At 48.7% G+C, this 24,492-nt stretch overlaps 1 protein-coding gene across 3 annotated transcripts in view; it reads right to left on the bottom strand.

Moving 5' to 3' along the window:
• OPHN1 (oligophrenin 1) overlaps positions 1-24,492 on the bottom strand; it is a 68,143-nt gene that overhangs the window by 27,153 nt on the left and 16,498 nt on the right. For all 3 annotated transcript variants that reach the window (XM_055727827.1, XM_055727830.1, XM_055727828.1), the window contains exons 2-8: positions 20,200-20,295; positions 14,995-15,056; positions 12,255-12,326; positions 3,355-3,456; positions 2,245-2,355; positions 1,404-1,508; positions 282-411 (exon numbers count right to left, since the gene is read on the bottom strand). In XM_055727827.1, coding sequence (XP_055583802.1) covers positions 282-411; positions 1,404-1,508; positions 2,245-2,355; positions 3,355-3,456; positions 12,255-12,326; positions 14,995-15,056; positions 20,200-20,295 — 678 coding nt within the window. The remainder of the gene's footprint in view (positions 1-281; positions 412-1,403; positions 1,509-2,244; positions 2,356-3,354; positions 3,457-12,254; positions 12,327-14,994; positions 15,057-20,199; positions 20,296-24,492) is intronic.

Genomic DNA, 24,492 nt, shown 5'->3' with positions numbered 1-24,492 from the left:
ATCTAATTTGAGTGCAGGGCAATTAGCTCTTTGCTTACATGGCTCATGTAACCCAGAGAAAGCTCTGTGCCACCGCTGGGAAAGCTGGCAGCTAAAGGTGCCGGTGATTCCCCGGGCACTGGCAGGCGGTGACACCCCATGCAGCACAGACCACAGTGCCACTGCAGCTAAAGCTGGCTTGGGCATGGGAGCTGAGTGCAGCCCATGCAGTGGGGCTGTGAGCAGGGCAGCCCAGGCTTACATGTTCTTTAACACATTCAGGTGCATATAAAAGCCATTACATTTCTCCTGAGTGTACAGATAGCCCTCAATGGTTGGCTGCCCAGGTAGCTTGCAGGTTAGGGGGGCTTCCTTCATCCTCTTCTTCAGGTCTTCCAGCTCCTCTCGTGTGCTGGAAAAATGATTCCTTGTCTGTTAAAAGAAAACAAAAGGAAGCACATTTGAACATGAGTGAAGAGCGAGCTTCAGGTATTCCTAGTCAAATTTTAAGTGCTCTGGCACAAATGAGTCAATTCGCAATGTACAAAATGCAGAAGCCACTCCACAAATTCACATGAAAACTTCAGCTAGAAGAACAACTGGACTCTTAAAGATGCTTGAATAGACAAGGTTTAACATGCCATGCATGGAATTTATGTTGAGGAGTCATGACTTGGGAGGACACTTGTTCTTTAGTAAAAGGAACTTAGCACATTTTAAGGGTAGGTGGAGCAGAAGGAAGCACCTGAACTCCTCTTCACACCATTGTTTAGGTAATGGGTGTATTCTCCTACAAAACTTCCTCAAAAGATCATGCTACACTGCTTGGCATGAAATAATTTTTAAAGAGTCACGCCAACACAGGGTACAAAATCAAGGCATTTTTATGGAACAACACTTAGTTAGACAAATTAACAAGCCAGCAGCAAACTCAGCTTGGCACAGATTTATGGCTGTTGTTTCATGGTAATGAGGGCCAGCCATGAAACTCTGAGGATAAATGAAACAGGACACAGATATTTTACACCATGAGTATACTTAGCCCGCAGAGGAGCTTACCAAAGCATGAAGTAAGCCGATACCATTAAGATCAAGATTGGAGGCCTTTTTAAAAGACATGTACAATTTTGATCTCACGAAGTTGGAAGAAATTCTCAGGCTTGTTTATGCACATGGTTAAATGATACAATTGCAATAGCCCCTTCTAGACATAGAAAACCACTGTAACAGCACCTGCAGATTCTCTTGTGCAGGAGAGGAGAAAATACATGGGAACTGAGGAGGAAATAACTTTATCTGCACCTCCCACAATGCAAACATGGACATTCTGTTTTGCATGGAAAAGCCTTGCCACCAGAGGCGTTTAAATACAAATAAGAATAGAAGTCACATGCAAAAAATACTTCAGCTGGGCAGGAACTCACATTCTGCAGGCTGAGCTGAAGCTGCTGTTTATAAGGGAGGAAATCCTGTGTGAGCTCAACTGTCAGGTTGTTATAAGTAAAGAGGCTGTGGAGAAAAGCCAGCACCTGAAAAGGAGAGAAAGAACACAGATCAAACTTCTCTTCTATATTTCTAATCAGAGGAAAGATAGACAGAAAGCAAGGTTTCAGAAATCACATATACAGAAATATTTTTTTCCCCTCACACTTTTGGAGCGACACCAAGTCTTAGTATGACTTATCCACCGCAATGTCCCTAAAGCCCAGGTCTGCCTCCCACGCATCTGTCTCAATAAAACACACCCGAAATCCAAGACCCTGCTGGGAGAACAAGAGCAGATCTGCAGATTGCTTGTCCGCAAGACCTACATGATCCCACACTTAACTGTGTCTGGCGCCAGGGCAGAGCCACCCACCCAGGGCAGGGTCCCTGTACACAGCCATGAGTGGGTACCACTGCAGCCTGTGCCACGACAGGTAAGCAGACCAGATGACAACTCCTTCCCTCTGAAAAGAGCTAACACTTACCAAGCACAAGGTGTCCAAGATAATTCATAACAAGACCTCTAGCTACCTACAGCGTCCAGCCTGTTCCTCAGGACTGACAGATATGAGAAACTAGTCTGTGGCTTCACGGTGCTCCAGCAAACACCACTATGGCTGTTAAGGTGCAGCAATCCACGTGTGCAAGGTTAACTCCTGCTCCATCAGAAGACTCCCCAGGACTGAATCCAACGTGGTAACTCATCCCTTCCTGTGACTGTCAGCAACTCAGCATATCTAAGCATCAAACACAAGGCCTGAAAGAAAAGGAAGCTCCTACCGGTTCAACAATACTGAATTTCTTGCTTTCTTGTACTTCCTGGATCTGGTACACATACTCAAGGGAGGACTCAAAGAAATTGTGTCTCTCTTTGTCAACCTGAAGGTCAGCCTGGAAGAAAGAGGGAGAGGTGAAAAAAGAAAATACATCACATCTAGCCTGACAATATTTGACTAGCATTTTTCCATCAGCCCACAAATAGTTCTGTCCTCACTTAAGAAACAGCCTGCCAAAGGGGTCCAGCCCAGTTTTTTAACACTTTGCACAGAACCAGAAGACTGGAACATTGGCCATTCTTCTCAGGTCTGCCCTTTCCTGGCTCCCTTTCATTTATGGATCCAGAACCTTACTCCAGTCTGCAAGGACAAGGCTTTCCTGAAGCATATTTTTTATTTTAGCATAAGCTCCTTCTTCACCTGTAGCCCTGCATGGATGAGGACAAGGCCACTGGCAATTCCAGAGCTGCAGCACCAGGTTGGACAATGTGGCACGCTGTGTTACCACAGCTTACACAAACTTTGCCTTGCAAAGATGCTTGTAGGTTGATCTCACAACTGGTTTGACAGATTTGATTTGATTCAGCTACTCTGATGTGGACTGGAATGGCTGCTGGGGCTTTCCTTTCTTATTGCAACATGCTTGGCAGCAGCATCAGCTGGAAAGGGCACCCCCCCCACCCCCTGCCTGCTGCTCACCGCCACCGGGCCTGCTGCCACAGCTACCCCTGCAAACACCAGGAGCTAGGCAGGAAACTATGCAGGCAAAAAGAGTAATAACCAGTTACTTCTCGGCCAGATCAGTTTCCCAAGCCAGGTGAAAGGGTTGCCAATCCCCAGCTGTGCCAGTATAACTGGTCACTGCCCTGTACTACAAGGGCAAGAACAAGGAAAGACAATGCATAAAGCCACTACACTACTATTCAACACACTAAGGAGAACTACAGTCTTGAATTCCCTGGTCTTATTCAGAGAATCTAGGCTTTAGGTAGATTTAATTGCTTATCAATTTCAACTGGTTACTGAAAGGGATGATTTCCCCCACTTTTGTAAGATCTAGAGCAGCTGGTGGTGTTGCTTCTGGACCCAGCTCTGAAGAACACTCCATACATACCTCCTGCAATTGGGATTCCTTCTTTTTGGAAGACAAATGCAAATGGCGATCCAGCATAGAATAAAACTTCTCACCATCTTTTTCAAACTTTTTCTTCCTTTCCTGTAGATGCCAGAGTTGAAGAAGAACCAGCTAATGGCATTTTCCAGATAAGAACATGCAACAATACCAAGATATTTTGTGCAATGCGGTATTCCCATGGAAAAGTTCTGGTCGACCCAACCAGAACAGGATATCCCTTTCCGTTTGCTTTGCTTTCACAGTTCGTTGCCATCATTGGATTTCGTTATGCCTCAAGACCAAACTTTGGCAATATTTCGTGGCACAATCACTTGACATATTGTCATGTTAGCACTGTAGCAAAAGACCCACTGATGGGGTATTGCTCCCTCCCATGCCCCGCACCCCGCCCAAGCTCTTCAATGTCAAGTAAACTTGAGACATACTAATACATCAAAGACCTATTCACCATTTGCTCAGGTGCACATAGTTCAGAAACAACTGGGAAAATAATGTCAGAGACACATCTGGGATAAGAAAAGATCTGTTATGAGTTTGGCAATTCTCCGTTTTGAAGCTTTTATCATGTGCTTCTGAAAAGTACCAGAACGAAAGCAGATGACTGGAAGGGTAATATGTGGGAGGGAAGTCATCATCTTTTTATTAGCAGAGGTGGAAAGAGAGATCATGAACCTTGCAGTCAAAACACACAAGTTTTACTGCATAGCGCCCAGCCCAAATCCAGCGCAGGGGAATGCTGCCTCAAACACAGCTGTTTTACAATACACAAGGTAGAGCCTTCACCTCTTGGAGGTCCCCTGCAGACAGTCTGGTTCTTACTGACCACTTGTACAACTCAAAGGTGCCTACCACAGGCATGTAAACATGATTTGTTAAGAAAACAAACTTTGTGCAGGAACTACTATAACAAAAAGAGCTGTTTGCACTGGCAAACCTGAAAGGGTAGATGTCTACAACAAGAGCAAAAAAAGACATTTAAGAACAAAACCCAGAGAGAATGCAGGGAGGAGCCGAGCTGAGGACCACGCTGTATGCTTTGCCTTACAATGACTGTGAAACCACAGAGGCAATCAAGAAACAACCATGAGTAGATGCCAGGTTGACAAATACCCACATCAGATGATAATGGAGCCATTAGTGATTGCAGAGAGGCAGTTAAATTGCTATAATAAGGAAATTCCAGCCCTGTAACAGCCTCAATGCCAGGTCCAAGCAGCTGAGAACTAGTGTATCCATACTACAGGGTATGTATAGGATGCCCAAATCCCCTGCCCAGCTTTTGAAAGCTCAAGAAAGTGGAAAGCAGAGTTAGTTCCAGGCTCCTGTGGAATTAATGGCATCTTTCAACAATTATGTCCCGAAAGCCCTGACATCCTGTTTCCTTGCCCCCAATCAGAAATCCAAGAATAAACAAACACCAACGCCACCACAAAACAGAGCAGATGGACTCTGCCAGACTGGTGGATATTAGTTATATTCCTCACAAATTCAGTAGTGACTGCAAAGTTTGAAGCTGCATTTCCTACATAAAATCCTTTCTCTTTCTTTAGTTGCTTCACCTGCCATGAAGTTCTGCGTCCCCATTCCACTTACACAGACTACTTGGTCTGTCTAGCAGGATGTCCTACACAGCAGGATGTCTGGGGTCTCCCAAAACCAGTACTTTGGTCCAGCATGGTTAGCCCCTGCCTATTCATCTGCTTGCTTCTCAGCCCCTTGCTCACAGCAGCTACTACTGTATTGCCCCTGGAAGCAGAAAGGTTATTTTCTGGTGGGTGCACACAGGGAGACTCACAGCTAAGCCAGATCTCCTGGCAATACCTATCTCAGCCTTTGCTGAAGCTCCAGCTTGCCATCAGCACCCAGGCTCATGTTGGTGGACACTGGTTACTTGGAGGCACCTCAGCCAAAGGGCAGACAAGCATTCCTGCCAGCTGCCTTCCTATGAAAATGATTTCTCACCCAACAAGAGAGTCCAGTTTCTCTAATCCTTACACAATGCTATTGTGAAAGCACAATTAATAAGGAAAAACATAGAGGCACCAACTCCATCACCCCTGTTTATATTTAACTGTCTGGAGTAGGGCACACTTAGATCAGCAAACCCCTTACCCCAGTAATTACACCTACTGCCTTACAGAGACCCTGTAATTACAAGCTTCTTTAAGGGAAATGTATCTTCTGGTATCATCCTCTGTAGTATCAGCGATATTGTAACTCTGTGTTAGCAAATTCATGCCTCAGAATAAAAAGAGATCCATATCAAATGCAGAGAAGCAGAGAGTCTTCCAAGGGTAAAACCCAATTTAAGCAGCACTGCAGCTGCGGAGCCAATGCCAGGAAGGACTGTCAAAAACAAAACACCACCCTCGTGACGAACACCCCTGGTAAATAAATCCAAATCCAGAGAAGCAGAAGTGTTTGTGAAGCAGCAGTTACCATGCCTGTAAGGTCACACATCTGGATTGTCTGTCTGTGCCATTCATTAGATGCCTAATGCATCCAGGAACCTAGGCTTGTTTTCATTTCTGTAACAAGGAGTCACCAAACCCCAAGGCCACAGATATGCAGTGTAACACAGCTGCACCAACAGCACCAGCGGCTGACACAGCACTGTGGGTCTGCAGCTCACACCTCTCCTGCTGCCGGCTTCCTGCATCTCGGAGAGGATGGCTACACTGGCTGCAGGTCCTGAAATCCCCTGGTGATGGAAAGCTAGCTCTGAACCCCACCAACAAGACCTCAACTATGCAGAGGTGGTCTCTCAACACAGCAAGGGATGGTGCCAGTCCTGCTCCTGCACTTGAGATGCTGCTCCAGGCATCCTTCCTGCCATGATGCTAACAAGTGGCACGTGTAGGGCCACTCAGCCATCCCCACCCTGGTAGAGTGGCCATGAGGCAGCCACACTCCAGCCCAGAGCAGGGACCAACCTCTCCTGCCCTCCACCATCCATTCTCTGGCTGGGCAGCTGCTCATCTGCCCCAGGAGCTGCAGGAAAGCATGGGAGCAGCTGCCCACCGGAGCCTCGTGCTGCCACAGCCAGGCACAGCAGATGCTGCAGGCAGCAGAGCAGTGCCAGGCAGGGCAGGGGAACGCAGCAGCCTGAGAGCGCATGGCTCCCGTGCAAGATGAGATCTCATGCCCAGGAGAGGTGATGTTACTGTGGGTGTCCATGGTGTCTGAGCAGACAGCCACAGGACCATGAACCCACAGGAGATCACGAGCTATGGGTGGCCGCAGCACCCATGCAGACAGACACAAGAACATGAGCCTGCACGAGCTGCAGGAAGACCACAAACCAGGGCCCACACAGCAGCTCTGCCACCAGCTTGCATGGGCAGCACCCTGTGGGAAGACATGGCCAGTCCTGTGGCAGAGGGTCATCTCTGCAGTGGAAAAGAGAAGTGAAAAGGAAGAAAAAGCCTAGGGGAGCAATGGAAGAGCTTTTTCTGCAGCAGGAGCTCAGAGGCCAGACAGCAACTCCTTCAGGGAGCATCTCCTCCTCTGCTAGCACCTGTGGGTAGGCAGGGGCAGGCAGCTGTGCTGGGGGTGGGGAGCACCAAGCTCTTCCCAGGGACCGAGGGCATCAGGAACAGTGTCTGAGATGGACACCAGTGTGCAGAGCATGGCTTGCTCCTGCAGGAAAACTGCTGCCATGCAGAAAGAAGCACAGAGCAGAATGTCATTTTTGGCCACTAAAAGGGGGTTTGCCAATCATTTCCCACTCTGGCTAATTAACATATAACTGAGAAGCAGAAGGATGAACTACAAATCCCTCCTGAATTGTCAAGCCAAGGCTTCTAACAGCTTGTTGGCTGCTGAACAGAGCTAGCCAAGACAAAATACAACACAGAAAAACCACCCAGACTGAAGCACAATCTGGAAACATGACTACAAATTAGTTCCTCATGAATATTCAGCAAAGGACAGCATTACCTTCCCATTAAGATTTGCCAAGCCCAAGAAGCCACCCAACTTTCATTTATTTGCTCATCAAGAGAAAACGAGCCATTTGCACCTGAATGCAGGCAGAGTTGTGCAGCAGTGAACGAGGGTGCTCTTCAAAAGCTTCGCTCTCTAAGCTTCAGCAGATACTGCTTTAACCAGAAATGAGCAGGAGTCCTCCGAAAAGCACAGGCTGCCCAGTCCGGCAGTCAATCCACCAGCAGCTTTGGCTAGCTCTGCGTGTTTGAGGTCCTGGCCTGTACACCAGCCGCTGCTGCCAGGAGCAGGGCAAAGCTGGAGCCCCTTGGCTGCTGCTCAGTGCCAGCCTGAGTGAGAGATGGAGCAGCTGAGGACTAGAGGGGAAAGGGGAAAATGGACTTGCCAAAACTCTCTCTTAACCATTAGTTGCTAATTAGGATCCTCTGAAATTCCCATCCAAGAAGAGGCAGAGCGAGCTGCAAGTAAGAAGCCCAGTTCAAGTGGCTACTTCTCTTCTTCTTAAAGAAGAACAACCCAAAAATCAACAAAACTCTTTGCCTGCTGGGAGCCTCTGCCTCCAAACACACCTGCAGAGGTTCAGGTGGGGGATCAGCACCCAGCAGGACATGAACAGGAGATGGGTGCGCAGTCAGTGTTGGGTGCTCCTGGGGTCCCCCCTGGCCACCCCTGCCCACATGTCCTTGTTCCTGTTGCCTCCTCAGAGCAAAGCTGCAATGTGGCTCTGAGCAGAGCCTGGAAAACACCACAAGTTGAAATATTAAATGTAATTATTAAATATAAAATGTAAATATTAAATGAATGTACTCCTGCTGCATTTTCTACCTCAGTTTGCCCTGTTTTGAGGAAGGGAACAATAATCCTGCTGAAATCACAGCAGAGCTACCACACTCACAACATGGATGCCCAGTAATGAACACAGTGATGTGTTAACCATCACTCATTAAAGAAGACAGCACTGAATAAATTCAAACCCCAAATCAGTTTGGGGAAATCACAAGCTGTTGCTGGAAAGCACCTAACAGGATGAGATGGGCGGTAGGCTCTGCTTCAGCTTGCAGCCTCATCTGGCAAGTGGCAGAGGGAAGAAATGGAGAAAAGAGAAATATGTTCATATGGAAACAAACACTTCATGCCTGAGTTTAACTAATTTTTATGATGCATCAGCACTTAATACAAAAAAAAGATAATTTCTGAGAAGTAAAATGCTGTTGAGGGTTGTAGGAAGAGCATTTCTATAAAACCACACTAATTTAACCTGGTCTTTTTCCCTCATCCACCATGTTCTCTCAAATGCTCCTGTGATCTTGCTTCCACCAAGATTAAAGCAAGTAGGACTTGCTGTCCTTCCTTTCTTTTAAAATTATTATTAATGAAACAACAGAATTAACTAAGTGCTTTAGGAATACATGTTATCTCCTATGTAAGAACTTTTTGAAAAACACTGGATTTATTCAGCATCCCAGAGCATAGTAAACATTCCTCCTGCAACTTACAATAAGTCAAACAATTTTTTCCCCTCTGACTTTTTTTGGTTTGCTTTGTGTTTTCATTTTTGTTTTGGGTTTTATTGTTGTTTTTTTTTAAAAAAAAAAAAGCTTTCTCTATTCAAATCCTCCTAAACTTATGGACCGCAGCAAGGATCTCAACAGAAGTACCCCAACCCTAGAACAGAGCTTGCCTACATGTGAGCTGAAAGCCAAGGGCTTTGCCAGGGGCTGCCGGCAGGGTGGGAGGGACAGGCACCGTCTGTGTGCGGGGCCCCTGCGGCAGCATCCAAGCTCAGCCCCACCACGCCAAGGGGATCTGTCTTGCAAGAAGGTGAGGAGGGGCTTTCCTTGGGCTGCTGCAGAGCTGCATCTGCTGCAAAACACATGCATCACTGCCACACAGCTCTGTAGATCAAAAGGAATGTGCACTAAATAACACCATACTCGTCTGGGGCTTCGGGTCACCACCAGTCCTACCATCCTGCCTCCCACTCCCGTTTGTAGTGAGCACACCCCTGTAATTACCCCTCCTTCCCTTGCTAAACAAGGACTCCATCACCACACAAGCTACCCCTCTCGTTTTCAAACCTCACAGTCAGGCACGGCTTCACCAGGCACGCCTGGGACCCAGACAGCTTCTGCCAAACAGAGATGGCATGTGGCACAGAATCCACTGAGTTCATAGCCTGTGTGGACCGAGCACAGTCTAGCCTCGTGAATATGAGCTAATGTGAAATGAAAACTTAGACCACCCCAGGCGCTCTCCCTTAATAATGCCTGCACCTCCCTGATACGATCCATGCGCTTCCCAGTGCTCACTGCAGCGTTGATCACGCTGGTTCTTTCACATGCTCACCAAATGAATGCTGCACCCCCAGCCATGAAGTCTTACCGTCTCTTTAGACTTCGAGCAAAGTAAGGGGCCAGGGGCCAGGCTGAGAAACAGGTCAGCTCAGGGGAATCCTGGATCCTCTGCTTTTATTCTTGATGCCTACACATACAAACTTCTACCAACAAGTCACGGGAAGAGCAATGAACCCATGGGTCTGTGCCTAACAGTGGAAGGCAGCTGGAGGGGGGCAGCTGCAGCAGGTCCTAGTGACACCCGGGGGCTCCCCTATGTGGGAACACACCATCTGACCAAGGAGACTCCATTCAACCCCAGGAAAATGGGTTAATGCAGACTCAGATGTCTTAGTCAGACTGACTGGCTGCTCTCCAGCCACAGTCCTCACAAAGACCCAATTCAAAGGCTCTTCCTATCTGGTTTCAGCATCTTGAAAAGAGAACAGAAAACATCTCACAGAAGGCAGCTCTGCCAAAATAAGGGAAATGAAGCAGAGGGCACAAATTCTCTGTGTCATGTCTCTGGTCTGCTCCACAGCCTGGCCCCAGCCTCTCTCCCCCTGGTGTAAATCAGGAAGGATCTACTCGGGTGATGCCAGTCAGTGGAGGCGCAGCAGAAATGGAGGGGGGTGCCTTGCTGACAGAGCACCATTGTGAGGAGTCCTCATTTGTATTTCATGCCTTCTGCTGCGGGATGTGAATGACCCGGAGGAGTTCTGCAGGCTGGCAAGTGAAGGAAGGCTTTGTGCCTGAGGCGATGCCCAGAGGATGCAGCCCAGCGGGACCTGCGCCAGTGGTGTAGTGCGGGCTCCTGTCAGGAAATCATCAGAGGTGAGGGCAAGGGTCTGGAGCACACTGCGGCTTGCTCTGAAACTTGCACCCACTCAAGGCTGCAGGATGACATCAGAGGAAGTGTTACCTCCCCGTGCATCCCCTTGGGCACACCTGTGGTGGGGTGCAAAGTGCTCCCCAGCAAGCTCCTGTGTGTGAGCACTTCTGCTGAACTGTGGCAGAGCCCTCTTCTCAGTGAGGTGCCCCTGACACCTTTGCAGTTCACGTTCCTCATAAGAAACAAAAACCAGAGCCAAACCACCAAGACTCCAAGCCAACAGCAAGGAGTCCCTATCCTCCACCACCTTTAACTGCTTCTGAAGAGCATCCTGCCACAGTCACTGCCCAACGCCTCGACCCTGCCCCATGAGCAGGGAACAAGGAAGGGCTGTAAGCTGCCAGGTGAATCCATGTCAGTGCTCAGAGCCCCTCCGGCACTACAGCACCAACCATGCTGAGACACATGCCTGCCAGCCAGGCACCGGCCAGCTCTGGAGCAGGAGGCAGGGTACACAACCTGCGGGGTGGGAGGCAGCATGGCTCTGGGAGCAGAGGCTCCAGCTGTAGACAAAGTAATCCTTACACACCTCAAGGGCTAACCATGAAGAAAACAGCCTGAAGGCTACTTTAATACTGTCATCTTAACATTTGCAGACTGTTGCCCTCTTGACTTAAGTGTTCCATAAACACAGAGGGGAAAATAAGCTTGACCTTGTCCCCATGACTCCTTCCCCGTGACTCTTTTCTAAATATGTGCTGGCCCTACCGTTAATGCAGACAGATCAATGAGGAGGGCGTTTCTTGTCAGCCCTGGGCACATCCCCATGCTTGTAATTCAGAGGCCTGCTGCAAAACCCACCAGCACAGGCAGCTTCACCAGCACCAGACCAACGGCTGCCGCCTTTGCCACGCTGCTGCTGTGGCTTCTCAGAGAGGTGTTCTACACACACAGTTGTACAGGAGGATTCTGAAGGGCAGGATGGTGACCAAGTATCTTTTCTCAAATCCTGTATTTATTAAACGTCAAAGACTCCAGATGGGCTGGGCTGAATCCAAGCCCCAAGTGTTCTCCAAAACATCTCCATTTCTGAGCTGGTTCAGAGCCAGCCCCATTTCAAGCTGCTGCCGAGTAATGTGGAACCTGGACTTCTTGATAGCAGACAAGGGGAAAATAATCTTTTCTGCTCATTATGTGCAGGATTTGCTTTTTATAGTTTGTTTCTTTAAAAGTTTGGTCCATCTGAAAGACTCATTAGATGCTTTATGTAAATATTTCATAACAAAAGCCCTATGACTATAACAAAGTTCTGACTGCCAGCCTCTGCTGCTCTCTCCCCCTCCTGCTCTAACATACGCTTATCTGAAGAAAGTAACTTATTCTCAATAGCACTGAATGAACAAAGGGAAAAGAGAGAAAGCAGCAAGGAGTATACCCTGATCACCGGTCGAAGCAAGCACTCCTTGTTCAGGATGGAGACAGTGCTGGAATTAGGCCAGAAGAGAACCCAAAGAATTCAGGAAAAGGTTTTGGAGCCTCTTATGATTGAAAAATCAGACTAAAAGTCGCAGCATGGACTATCTCGTGCCAGCAGCCAAAAGCCAGTATTAAATGGGGAAGTTTCTGAGAGCATGAAGTCAAAATATGGTACAATTGTCTACTTTTTAAAAACAACAACAAAAAAGCCAAATCCAGGAGAAAAAACTGAATTTAAACATAGCAATAGAAATCAAATCTGTTTAAATTCAAAACAAACAAGCAAGCCTTACCTTGGTGAACCCTATTTGCTCCTTCCGAAAGTTTTCCAAAGGTTTGATCAGCAAATCACTAGCGTTCTGTACCTACAGAGCAAAGAAAGAAAGAGTTTTATTACAAGACACAGATTAATTTCCTCCTAAAGAGAGGCTGATCAGGGCCAGAAGCCAAGAACTCTTAGATTTTAATGTCTCTGACTGCAAACCTGTTCTCTGTCTATAGGTGAAGTCACTTAATCCATCCGTACCCACTTTTCCCCATCTATAATACACAGAAAACCCCAATCATGGCACACAAGGCTTTGGGGGACATCCTGTAGATGACAGACAGGTTTCCCCCACACTGTCACCTTCCCTGCATGGCAAGCCATTGCCCTTTGCCTGAAATGCTGTGTTACCCCCATCAACCCCCTGCCAGAGCAGCAGCCCTCTGGGACACTGGTCCCCTCACAGTCCTATCTATGCCAAGGCAGCTTTTGTCCCTGCCAGCTTCTCCAGCTTCAGAATAAAGCTAGGATGGACCCTCACAGGCCTGCAACGCCCAGCCCAGCCATGTGGTGTGTCGCTGGCACACTGGAGCAAGCGCCTGGTGAAGCACGGTGTGCGTGGCCCCTGTGCCACAGCTCAGGCAGGACGATGCTGTCAGTGACAGCACCTGCCCCCTACCCCATTTTAAAAGAACCACTGTCCGTATCACACATGTGAAGGACTGAGAGAACTGATGTTCAAAGTACACTGGCTGCTGGGTGAGCCCTCTCCAGAAGCAGCCCCAGGAGGCAAGGCTGTTTGTTTATCTCTCCACGAAGCACAAACCAGAACCAAATATATTCTCAAAGCACACTGCAGATGACTACTTACTTGTCAGCTCAGCTGGGTCCCTGCCTGCAGCGAGCTGTCCTGCCTGTTCTGACAGGAGGGAAGGAAGCAGAGGAGACATGCTGCTGCAGCTGCCTGCCCTTGGCTGCTGCTGCCAGCTCCTCTGCTCCAGACAACCTGTCATACTCCCTCCTGCCACCAAGGCACACCACTGCACTAGCCCTGCTTTCCACAACAGCATCTGCCCTTGTCTTTAATGTGAAGCTGTGATGGGTAAGATTCTGGAGGCAAGATGTGCTCAGTTGCTAGCATCTCCCAGTGACCACAGCAGATGCTCATACTGGTGAGTACACTGTCAGAAAGTGGCTGCTGCAGTCCTGAAATGAGCCGTTTTCCAATGCTAAAAAATCCGTAAGAGCTCAGCAAGACCGTGACGGGCAGGAGCTGCTTCTCAGAGAAGGTGTGATGAAGGCCGCAAGCTCACACGAGCAGAAGGCAGGGCTGCAGCAGGCTGGGGCTGGCTGCCCACCATGGCTTTCTCATGGTCTGGCGTTTCTCACCACAAACAGCACTGAGCTTGATGGCTCTAACAACATGTCTCTCAAATAAATGATGAGCTTTCCTTCTCCTGAGATCCAGCCAAGAAGACGAATGACAGCAGGTTATCTGTCATGGCAAAAGAATAACAATGACAGCTAGGGAAAAAGGAAAGCCAGCGCGTGTCTCTTCCAGTCCTGTCAGATGTCTGAAAGATGCTTTTCCTGGGACATATTCTGTGCTCCCTCTCCATGAATCCACAAGCAAATGCACCCCAGTTTGTATCACTGGCTCCAACTCCACCTTGACACAGGGAAATGACTTGCAGTCTCTTCCCATCCCCACTTCTACTGCAACAAGCTCTCTCCCATGCTCCAGAGAAGGGGATACAACACTACACTGCCACAGCTGTTTAGGTAATTTAAAGCTGATGAACACGGTGACAATGAAATCTCCTGAGTGAGCTACTGTAAAGAACTGGTCCTACAAGTGGAGGGGGAAAAAAAAATATCTTTAGAAAAGTTGGAGAGCATCCATGATCCCCGAAACAATTCCTTCGACCCACTTATCCACTGCCAAAGGAGCCATTGTACCTGGGATGTAACTAATAAAGAAATACCCTAATGATTTCGTCCAGCCTCTTACCAGTTTCATCCTGTTCCCTGATTGCCTGTGGACCTGCAGAGCGGCTGGTGGCATCCCACTGGCACAGCCACCCCTGCGGCACTGGCCAAGCCAGCAGCCTGGCACGAGCTCTCATTGCTGCACGAGGCAGAGGGAAGCAGAGCCAAGCAGCACATTCCTGGCATGCTGTAAAAGCTCTCTACCAAACCTAACCTTCGTGTATTTCCTGGAATTAGGAGTGAAACGGGAAGCCAACACTTGCTGTGGAGGGGCAGAGAGCACAATGCAGCAAGGGACTGAAGGCAGCATGTCGCCCAACCAGAGCTGTGCTGGCAAGAGCAGGGGCACGGGGGGACCAGCGTGCTTGCACCTGGCAAAAATGATGCTCAAAACACATCACGCTTCTTATTCTTTAACACTTTGTTTCATCACAAAACCAGCTTGTTACCAGCTCAAACACACCTGGCTCTGCAGAGCAACCTGCTGCAGATGGCAGGATCCTGGGACTGCATGTCTTCCTGGCATGCAGGAGAGGTTTTGGACACTGAGTGGGACAACCTCTTGCCCTCCCTGCCCAGCACCTCCCCTTTGCTGCTCAGGGCCCATGGCCATGGCACTGTGAACCAGTTGTGGTTCAAAGCACAACACTTCCAGTGCTCCCAGCTTCCCTCTGATGGGAAATGTCACACCAACGTATGTGGTGCCATTTGGCCGTGATTTAGGATTTAAACATTGTGACGAGGCAGTAATTACCAGAGCACATTTCAGATCATCTTACCATCATGGACCTCTCCAGCTCTACCTCATGGAGCAGCTCTGCAAACTCCTTAAAGGACTCAGCTGTAAAGAAAAGAAGAGGCTGGTCAGTGGAGCCGTGATGTGGCACTGGAGCACAGGACACACGTTAGGGTACCCAAATCTGGCTGTCCCCCAGAATCACCAACTAAAGGCTTGCCAAAAAATGGAGAAGAGGTGGCCCCTTTTCGCAGAAACTGAGTGAGGCAAGGACATCGGTGAAGGTTGGCCATGAGGAGTACTGATTTATGCACTGGGGAGGTGGGCCTCCCGGCTGGAGCAACGAGGGAGCCAGCGCCCTGGGAAGGGAAGACAATGTTAATTATCTGTCATTAGGCACTATGCTACAAAGCTGGTAAGGCAGGCAGCAGGGAAGGGGCAAACAGAGGAAAGGGCAGCCTGGGGCAGCAGGGACCGCAACACGACAGGCTCTGCCACAGCGGAGGACTGTGGGCAGGATGGGGCTGCCTGGATGGCTGCCGGCAGTGCCAGAACAGGCCCGGCACCTCTGCCCAAGCTGGAAGAGCTGCAGGTGCTTGCTAGGACCAAGACAAATCTGTCAAATGAAAACAGCCCAGAATGACAAAGATTACATTCAGCTACAAGAAGCACAAAGTCCATGTACCTACAAAGGAGTGGCAGCAGGTGTAGAAATGGTTATAGACATTGACATCACTCCCTAAAACGTTAAAAATTAAACAAAAATATCTCATTGATCACCACTTCTTAGAGTCCAACTACAGCAAAAATAACATGAAACCTGTCCTTTAACAAACTGAAACAACAACGTTTATTTAGCCTGGGAGGAAAAAAAAGACAAGGTAGGAGTGGTGGGGTCTCCCCATGTCACCGAAATCTCGGAATGAAGAACTTATCAACACCAATGTGATATAGATAAGCAGACTCTTCTTTATTGACGGCCGGGTATGAGAGCGAGTCTCCTCACGATCAACGCACACCAAGCTTCAGAATCATACACCATATACAGAACTTATTCATACATATTCATTAAATATTCATGCATAATCATAATATTTCCCAAAAATCATTAACACACCCTCCTCCTATATGCGATTCTGTGCAGTAAAGGTTAGAAAAGTCTAGAAATGGGTCTGGAGTACGATTTGGGTAGGTGGTATATGAGTCGGTGGTCGCGATCTCCCCCTGCCGGAATTACCTTTTACTAAAGTTCACGGTTTCTTGGCAGGTAACTACAAGCTGTTCTAGTCGACTCTCCCCAGTTCCCATTAATTCTATATTCTGACATTTCAATACACTTTCTACATACAGAAGACTAGTCAAATACAAAGAAATCTGTAAAATCCCAAATTTGTTACCTAAGTTTTAAACAATGATTCTAGCCCATTCTTCTGGCCTTGGTACAGGACTGTACAAAGGATTTCATAGCAGCTTTTACTGTGCAACTACAAGTTTCATCAAAATATATTTCTTATCCCTCTATACTTCTATTAAAAATGATTTTATAAAATCAAATAAAGTCAATTAATTCTAACTTACTAGCAAATCTGTAACACCCACACCAAGGACTATCACCAGGAGGGAACACTCAGTCCTTGTCTCTGCCCATCACAGGAGAACACAGGAAGGGGCTGAATTTGTGGCAGAGGAGAAAACCTCTCTCACCAGAAGAGCACTGAAATGAGAAGCACTACAGAAGTCTTGGTTCTCCAGAAGGCTGTAAGACAAGGCTGGGCAAGCGTCTGCCTACACATACAGTGTGGCTGTGTGCTGAATGCCTGTGGGGAATAACCTAATTGCCGCACCAAACCTAGGAGCTACCTGGGAGCTGGCTCACAAAGGTTCCCACAGTGCCACTCACCACCTTTGTGCAGTGGGAGCCGCACCCTACTTGGCTCGAAGCTGGGGACCGGTCCAGTGAGCTTCATAAGCACCCTTGCTCTGCCCTGTGTTAAGTACAAAATGGCTTTGTAAAACCTACAGGAGTTCTTAGGCTTGCAGTTCAGACCCTGCACTGGCTGTGAAGCACACGGAAGCACTTCAAAACTGGTAAGCAATTTAAAGACTGTCTGAGAATGAACCAAAGAACCTCAGAAGCACCTGGCTGACATCACAGCTCTTGAGCAGGATGGCATCCAGAGCTCCAGCATGCCTGGCTTGGCAGGGATAACACATGAAGGAACAAATCAGGCTTATAGTGAGGCATGTACAGTAATAGCTCATACCACAGATAGGGGAAGAGGATGCATTTGTGCTCCACCTGCAAGCTGAGGGCCCTCTCCCCTCATCCACAGCTGGCACCTTAGGAGGAATACCTGTCCTTCTGCTAAAAAACAGCTGTAATGCTGCTGCGCAGCCAGCGAGTACAAACTTCCAGCATTAAGAGGTTTCACTCTGCAGTTGCTGAGACAGACACAGAAAGGAAAAACCACAGCCTCGTGACACAGTGCCTCAGCTGGCATCATCAAAACATAACCTTCTTGATGAGTCAGTAATTTCTGAGTTCTCTATCAGAGCAAGAGCTTCAAAGCCCAGCACATGCGATGTCCTAATAGTTCATTACATTTGACCAAAGGGCTGACATGCTGACTTTCACTGTGGTTACTCAGGACAATGTAAAACCTGAAGTGTGTGCAGACACCAGGAGCCCAAGCCAGGAAAGGAATTATGACAGGGAGAAAAAGAATCCTGCCCTGAACTTACAGCGAAAATGTCAGTGCCTAAAATTTGCACTAGATGGGTTTTGATTGGTTTTTTTTTGCTGTACAGGAAGAGCCCATGCACACATTTCCTGTCTGTAGTCACAGAGCAACCCACTGGATTTGTCCTTGCACCACAAACATGTGGCTCAGGCTACACCCTGCTGCCAGGCCAGCAGTGTCCAAGAGCACTGGGGTGGACCCATGCTACTGGCCTGGGTCAGCACTTGCAAACCCTTGCAGAACAGAGCAGGGAGGCTGTCTGCAACCACTGCCTGCCAAGCCACACCTGGGAACCACCTGGGAGTGACTCAGCTGGCCCAGGCCAGAAGCATGCCAGGAACATCAGCTGCTTACAACCAGAAGATTTCTGGTTCCCATGCCTGGGAGGGACAGAACATGCCATCCGATTTCATTGCTCCGTTCATCTCTGAAGGAGCTGCTGATTTGGGTCCCACACAGGTGTCTAAAGGAGGGACCGCAGCCACTGTGTAAGGTGGGTGCGTCTGTAACTATTAACATCTCTGGGGGAAAGCGCTGCTCACAACTGACGACATCAATCCAGTGTCTGTCATGACCCACACTTGCAGTGTTCAAAGACATCACCTGACATGCAGAGGTGTCAGCCTGCCCTCTGCCTACATAAAAAGAAAGAAGTGTACCACCAGTTATATTTACAGATCAAACACCTTCCCTGAAGTATGATAAGAAGTGCTTTTGAATGTTTTGCTTCTTTCCCATATCCTGCACATCAAACAAGCTCCTATGCTCCCACACAAGTCTCTGGAACCCTTGCAGGAGACAGAAGCTGCTATGGAGATGTCAACACCCTGCTACTGTTGCAGGAATAAGAGAGCCTTGCAAAGCGGCTCAGCCCCAGCAGACACTGCAGGGTTTGGTGTGGGAGGAGGAACACAGCACAGGTTTTTTCACAGGGGAAACCAGGGACCAATCCTTGATGAGGCAAAGCAAATATTCCCCAACAAAAACAGAAGTAGAGAAACACAGTTTCACCACAGTGTTTTACATTTGCTGTGATCTCTTCTTGCTCTCCTCTGCCTGCAATCCCCCTATTATCCTCTGCCACTTCCAGCAGTCTTCCTTGCCTGACGAGTGCCACGGCCCCACCACACTGTCTCACTGCACCGGGCTCTGCTCCCCTCCCACAGCCAGGCAGTGCAAGAGCATGGGATGTCGAGCTTTGTCCCTTCTAGCCAGGAGAAGGGATGCTCCTTTCCTTGGGCAGCTGTTTGCTTCAGATCCCTCTGCTCCCAGAAGGAGCTTTTAAAAGGCAATGTTTTCCCCTCCCTTATTCAGATGCATTCAGAAACTCAGCACTTCTCTTGACATTAGATTTGGAGGCTGACTCATTTCCAGCGGGCTTCACCTAGAGACTTTCCATAAAGGAAACCAGATATTGAAGGGCAAGCTACAATCTGCTTTAAATTGCTTTAAATAAAACCCAGAGAACAGGCTTTACTTCCTTCCCCTTTCAATGATGGCCGAGAGACCTGACATCAGCAATATCACACTTGCAGTTGCTCTTCAACAACAGACTGACAAAAGCACTTTTTTTAGGTGTTCTTTTTCCTATGTTCTGCCCCCAGGAGCAGCCTGGCTAACGCCCTGTGCCCCCCACCATGGGCAGCCCCATTCCCTCAGGTTCCCCCAGGGTTTTGTCCCATGGGCCAGGGTCAGACCCTCAGGGCTGTTGTCTCTCCTGCCAGTTGCCCTGCTGCCGCCACCACTGCAGCACCCACATCCCTGCCCTGGCCATGCAACAGCACTAGCTAAGCCAAGAGCAGGGTTGATTTGAAAAGCACTGGGTTTAGGACACTTAGGCCATTCAGCTTAGCTCCCTGAGTGCAGCTAGCAGCTGTGTAACCTGCACAGTTGCACCAGGCTGGCAGGGATGTAAAACGGCTTTAGCATTGCTAATCCCGAAACAGATTAGTTTTGGGAAGTAGTACAATGCTCATGCCACAGGCTCCCCTGCTGCAGAGACTGGTGATTATTTTCCACACAACACCACATCCAGCCATTCATTTTTCCCAGCAGTTTGCAGCCTCGTCCCTTTTTCAGGGCACCACGGGGCAGCTTTGTTTTTGTAAGGCGCTTTCAGCAGAGAGCGAAGGTAGCTTTAGGAGCAGCACCCACCTGGATGGGGAGCTGTGACCAATGCTCAGTGCCACATGAGCTCCCACTCCATCTGCAGCACTGGGAAGTGGGACTTGCTGGGATGCCAGCATCGTGTTGACATCCTCCCCAGTGCCTGGCAGCACAGAGCAAGGCTGGAGCTATGGAAAACCTCCACAAATTATCCGCTGAACTGGGAATGTGAAACTCTACCCATGAAAGTACAACTTTGTAAAATATGCAATGGAATAGCTGACTAGCATCTGAGGAACCCGGCTCCTGATGCTGTTTAACAACCATCAGCACAGGCAAACACCTAAAGAAGGAATAGACTTTCTCAATTACTGAAAGTTTGGATGAAAAAGAAGACTTACCAATATTAATCTCATCATCCGTTAGTGTGTCACCAATAAAGTCGAACTGAAATGACTGCAAAGTCTGGGAGAATTTCTGTACTGCCGATGAGTAACCTGGAAAAGAATAGAGCAGTAAGACTGTATATTTTTGCAATTGTTACACAGAAGCAGCAAGTCTTAGAAATTTAGCCTAAATGGAACAAAACCATAGTGAGGCTGTTAGAAAAATCCATATGCATTATGAATTTAAGCACTTCAGAAGAGGTTGCAATGTTAATATCCGTTAGAGGCTGCAGAGAGCATTTGTTTTGTTTTCTTTTTCTTTCTCAGTGTTGTTGAAAATGCTTCTGCAATACTAATGATGCACCAAATCATACAAACAGCCGACCAATAGCCTCACGTCCTGCTACGTACAAAAAGAGACACTGACACGATTCCTCTGCAGGAAAACATGCAGCTTCACATGCAGCATTCACCAGCCCTGCAGGAACGTTTCCAGAGAAGTAGATATCCCCGGTGCCACACATGCATCTGCACAGCTCCTCAGAGCACAGAGGCTGTCAGACAGGCTTGTCACTGTTCAGAGTAAATTTTTTCATTATACGGGAGGAGAATCTGTAGACTCAGAAGATAAACGTGGGGAAGAAGACAGGATTCAAAATAACTGCTCCTCTTTAGGGGGTCACAGACACAAGCAGGCCCTTGGGGGGCTCAAGCTATGCTCGTCAGAGAATCTGCAGATGGCCCAGGGACCTGCTCCTGTCTCGCTGGTGAAGAAACGCTCACTCTTGAAGCAAAGACACTTCCTGATGGCGGTTGTAGCTCAGCCCAAATTATTTTTGGACTTCCCACAGAATTTTCTAGCCAAAAGGATCCTTTGTGTCTTTGTGCCCTGTGCGGCTGCTTCACAGCTTCATTAGTGGCTTCGTTGTTGTGAAGGCGTCTGCTGACATTGGCAGAGGAGCTGCCGCTGGGACGGGGCAGTGACAATGCAGCAGACCCCAGTGCCAAAATCACCCATATGGTGACAGCTGCAACAGCCACAGGTAACACTTCACTGCACAAGAAACCAAGTCCTTTTCCCACTGGCAGAGCACAAGAGGGAGATGCAATGTATTTGATAGTCTCACACCAACCACATCTTCCTGCACAGTTACGTGCTTTTTGGGGGCGTTAAGTCTTTCTCCAACAGCAAATACCTGAGATACAAACAGAAGGAGGCTGAACTTGCTTAACCTTAGGGAATAGAGTGTAGACAATAAAACAAAAGTAAAGGAATAATTTTATACTTTGATTTGCATTGCTATTTTCCCTAATTTTGGACTACAGCTATAGGCACAGTCCCAGGCTGGATTCCTTTGGGGGGATCCACTGGAGACAGCACTTTCTGAAATTCAGGAAACTGCAAAAGTGTAGCAGACATCACAGCACAGGCATTAACGTGCAACCAGCTCACAGTCCCCTGCTTTGCCAAACCAGGGGAAAGATTGCTGCAACAGAGCAACTCTGTGCACATGGGTGCTTTTTTTTAATTTGTCTGTTTGTCTAAAAAAATTAAGACACGCACCATCATTTTCGGCATCAGTTGTTAAAATCTAGGCGGAAAGTAATGGCCAAAAATGAGATCTGAATTAGTGAGGAACTGTGTCTGCACAGTACAGCCTACCCCCCTGCATTTCTAGCCTGAGAAAAATGGTGATTCTGGGTATATTTTTGTTAATTCTTTTCCGTTGCAGACTCAGTGACAGAAGAACTTATGACCATGGTGGCAAACATGGAGTTTTCCAAAACACTGCTACGGAGGGGAAAGAAGAATTGGACAACACTGAACTGGGCATTGGGGAAAAAAATCAAGTGGCCTGTGCAGGATCCCGACAGGTCCCCAGACTGCTCTGCTTCCCCTGTCCCTAGGTCAGGAGCACTCGAGGGCCCCTGAGCAAGCATGGCATGCGGGAACAGCCAGGTCCCTGGCCTGGGGAGAAGCACAGCCTCAGAGTGCACAGTCCCCGTTTTCCCCTCAAAAGCCTCGTTCAGCAGTTTCCTCTGATGGGTCAGACCTTTGTTCCTGAATGGGCAGATTCAGGCCTGAATGTCGCTATTTACCCACAGCTGCTGGGGGGCTGAGAGTGTGTAAATGGGTGAACTCCAGCACAGAATGATGTCATTGACTTGATGGAAAACCTCAGCAAATAATTCGCTCTCAGTCCCCTCAGCATTCGCTTCAGGCTTGGCCAGAGGCTCTCATTCGGCTGTCGCTCAGGGGAATCTGTTCATCCCTCTGCAAACCCTCATCATCTTCCCTGGATGCTGCTGATGGCCCCCATCTAGCCCCTCCTCGCTCCTTGGCTACGTTGATTAGTGGGTGAACTTCAATCACTCCATTTGAACACCCACCGAACCCAGCGCCAAGTCCCTGAGCAGCACGTCCAAAAGCCAGCGGTACCCGAGGCTCATCGCATCCCACCCTCCCACACCCCCAGCCAGCATCTGTCTGTCCCCTCCATGTGTGCTGGCTGCGGGGGTGGTGAGGAGGCACCAGCCAGCTCTGGCTGTGTACATCCCTGTGAGCCAGGAGCATGGCTGCACACACAAATCCCACTCACAGCGCCTGGCAGGGACAGAGGGTTTGCACGCACCGTTTTTCCGTCGTGTGTGTCAGCACAGCATTTAGCCCCAGCATCAGAGAAATGGTCCTTGGCAAGCTGCTTGCCTTTTGCTTTTATAGTAACAGGGAGTAGGGCAAAGGTTTGAAAAATCCAAACACAATCTATTTTAACCAGAAAAAAAGAAACAGTATAGCTGATTTAAGGTACATTTTCCTTTGAAAATTTTGACTGGCCAGAAAGTTTATCTGCTAATTGTCTAGCAGAAGGAAATCCAAGTGGACATGCTATAAGCCACATCTCACATTAGCTACATAGTGGGGAAAAAAAAAATAATAATGAGCGCCCCTTAATTACTCCAGTGCTGTTTGGGTTTGCCTGGGACAAGGAATTCTTATTTCGGGGAGCCATACTCATCCCCACCTTCAGCAGTCGGATATAGGAAACCCCAGCTGCCAGCAGCGATCATGTGCATTCCACCCTGCTGCGCTGCCCAGAGCTAATGGTGGCTGAAGGTGGATGGCCATCCCTGCTGTCCCACACCGAGGTGACAGCCACCAAGGCCATCCCTGGGGTGGCCAGGGAAGCCACCTGGCACTGTGCAGACCCCACCACAGAAAAAAAAAAACCTGTGGAAGATGTAGGGTTAGGAAAGGAGAGGACAAGCCAGAGGGAGAGCCAGTGCTGCGAACGCCTGGCGTGGCTCCTGCGGAGCGCTTAATGGAAACCAGACTCCTACAGACCAACGTGACTCGTCCCTGTACACGTACAGAGTCTTGGCTGAACACCAGCTTCTAACAAATCCTATATATATACATACATGCAGGACAGGCAGCATCAGATACTGCTACGGTATTATGGGTGGTGTTATAATGATGGGGTGTTTATTGGGAAATTAATGTAGGGACCACTCTGGCAGCTGACCCCGCCACAGTGGTGCAGCTGGCAGCAGCTGCCGAGGGAACACAAGATGCTGACGCCAGGGTCTGTGTCCCTGCAGGGCCCAGCAGCCAGGACAGCACGAGGGCCTGGTGCAGAGCATCGCCACATGCTGCTCAGAGACACTCATCAAGAAACTGCCCCTTCCCTCGGTGGCACTTGGCCTGCGTCACGGTGACACCAGGGGATGGGCCAGGACAGTGGTGGCTGGGGAGAAAGGGATGAGCCATGGCCACAGGAAAGCAGTGTGACAGCTGGAAGGGGCCACCAAGGTCAGCAGCTGGAGCTGGGCAGGAAGAGATCAGCTGTGTGGAAAAACAGGGCTAAATCTCCACACTGGGACAGATAAGCCCTTATTCTCCCTTGTTTTAACAGCCACTCAGAAATCTTTTCCCTCCCAATACAAACACATGGCTGTAAAATGCCCCCTACTTTGCACACCCAAAGCCTGGCAGGAGGGAGAGGGTCCGGGCTGGAGAGAGGCAGCTGCAGGGTTGCCCCGCTCACACAGCACCAGGAATGCATGTGCAGAGCCAGACTGTCACTGAAGGAATAACACTGTGCTTCCAAGGCAGGGATATCACCTCAAACGGCATGCAAAGCCTCAGCACTGCCCGGCAGCCCTAAAGGACCCTGCCTGCTCTTGGTACAGCTCAGCCTGTTTCTGTGGAAATGCACCAAAATGAATTTGACCAGGAATCCTCTAGGACTCTTCTTCCTTACAGCATTCATTAAGCAATGCCAACTTTCACAATTTGCAGTTACAATA

This window comes from Falco cherrug, chromosome 15 (assembly GCF_023634085.1).
Source record: "Falco cherrug isolate bFalChe1 chromosome 15, bFalChe1.pri, whole genome shotgun sequence".
Classification (NCBI taxonomy): domain Eukaryota; kingdom Metazoa; phylum Chordata; class Aves; order Falconiformes; family Falconidae; genus Falco; species Falco cherrug.
The sequence above is the reverse complement of the archived record's forward strand: the minus strand, read 5'-3'. Positions and strand labels throughout refer to the sequence as shown.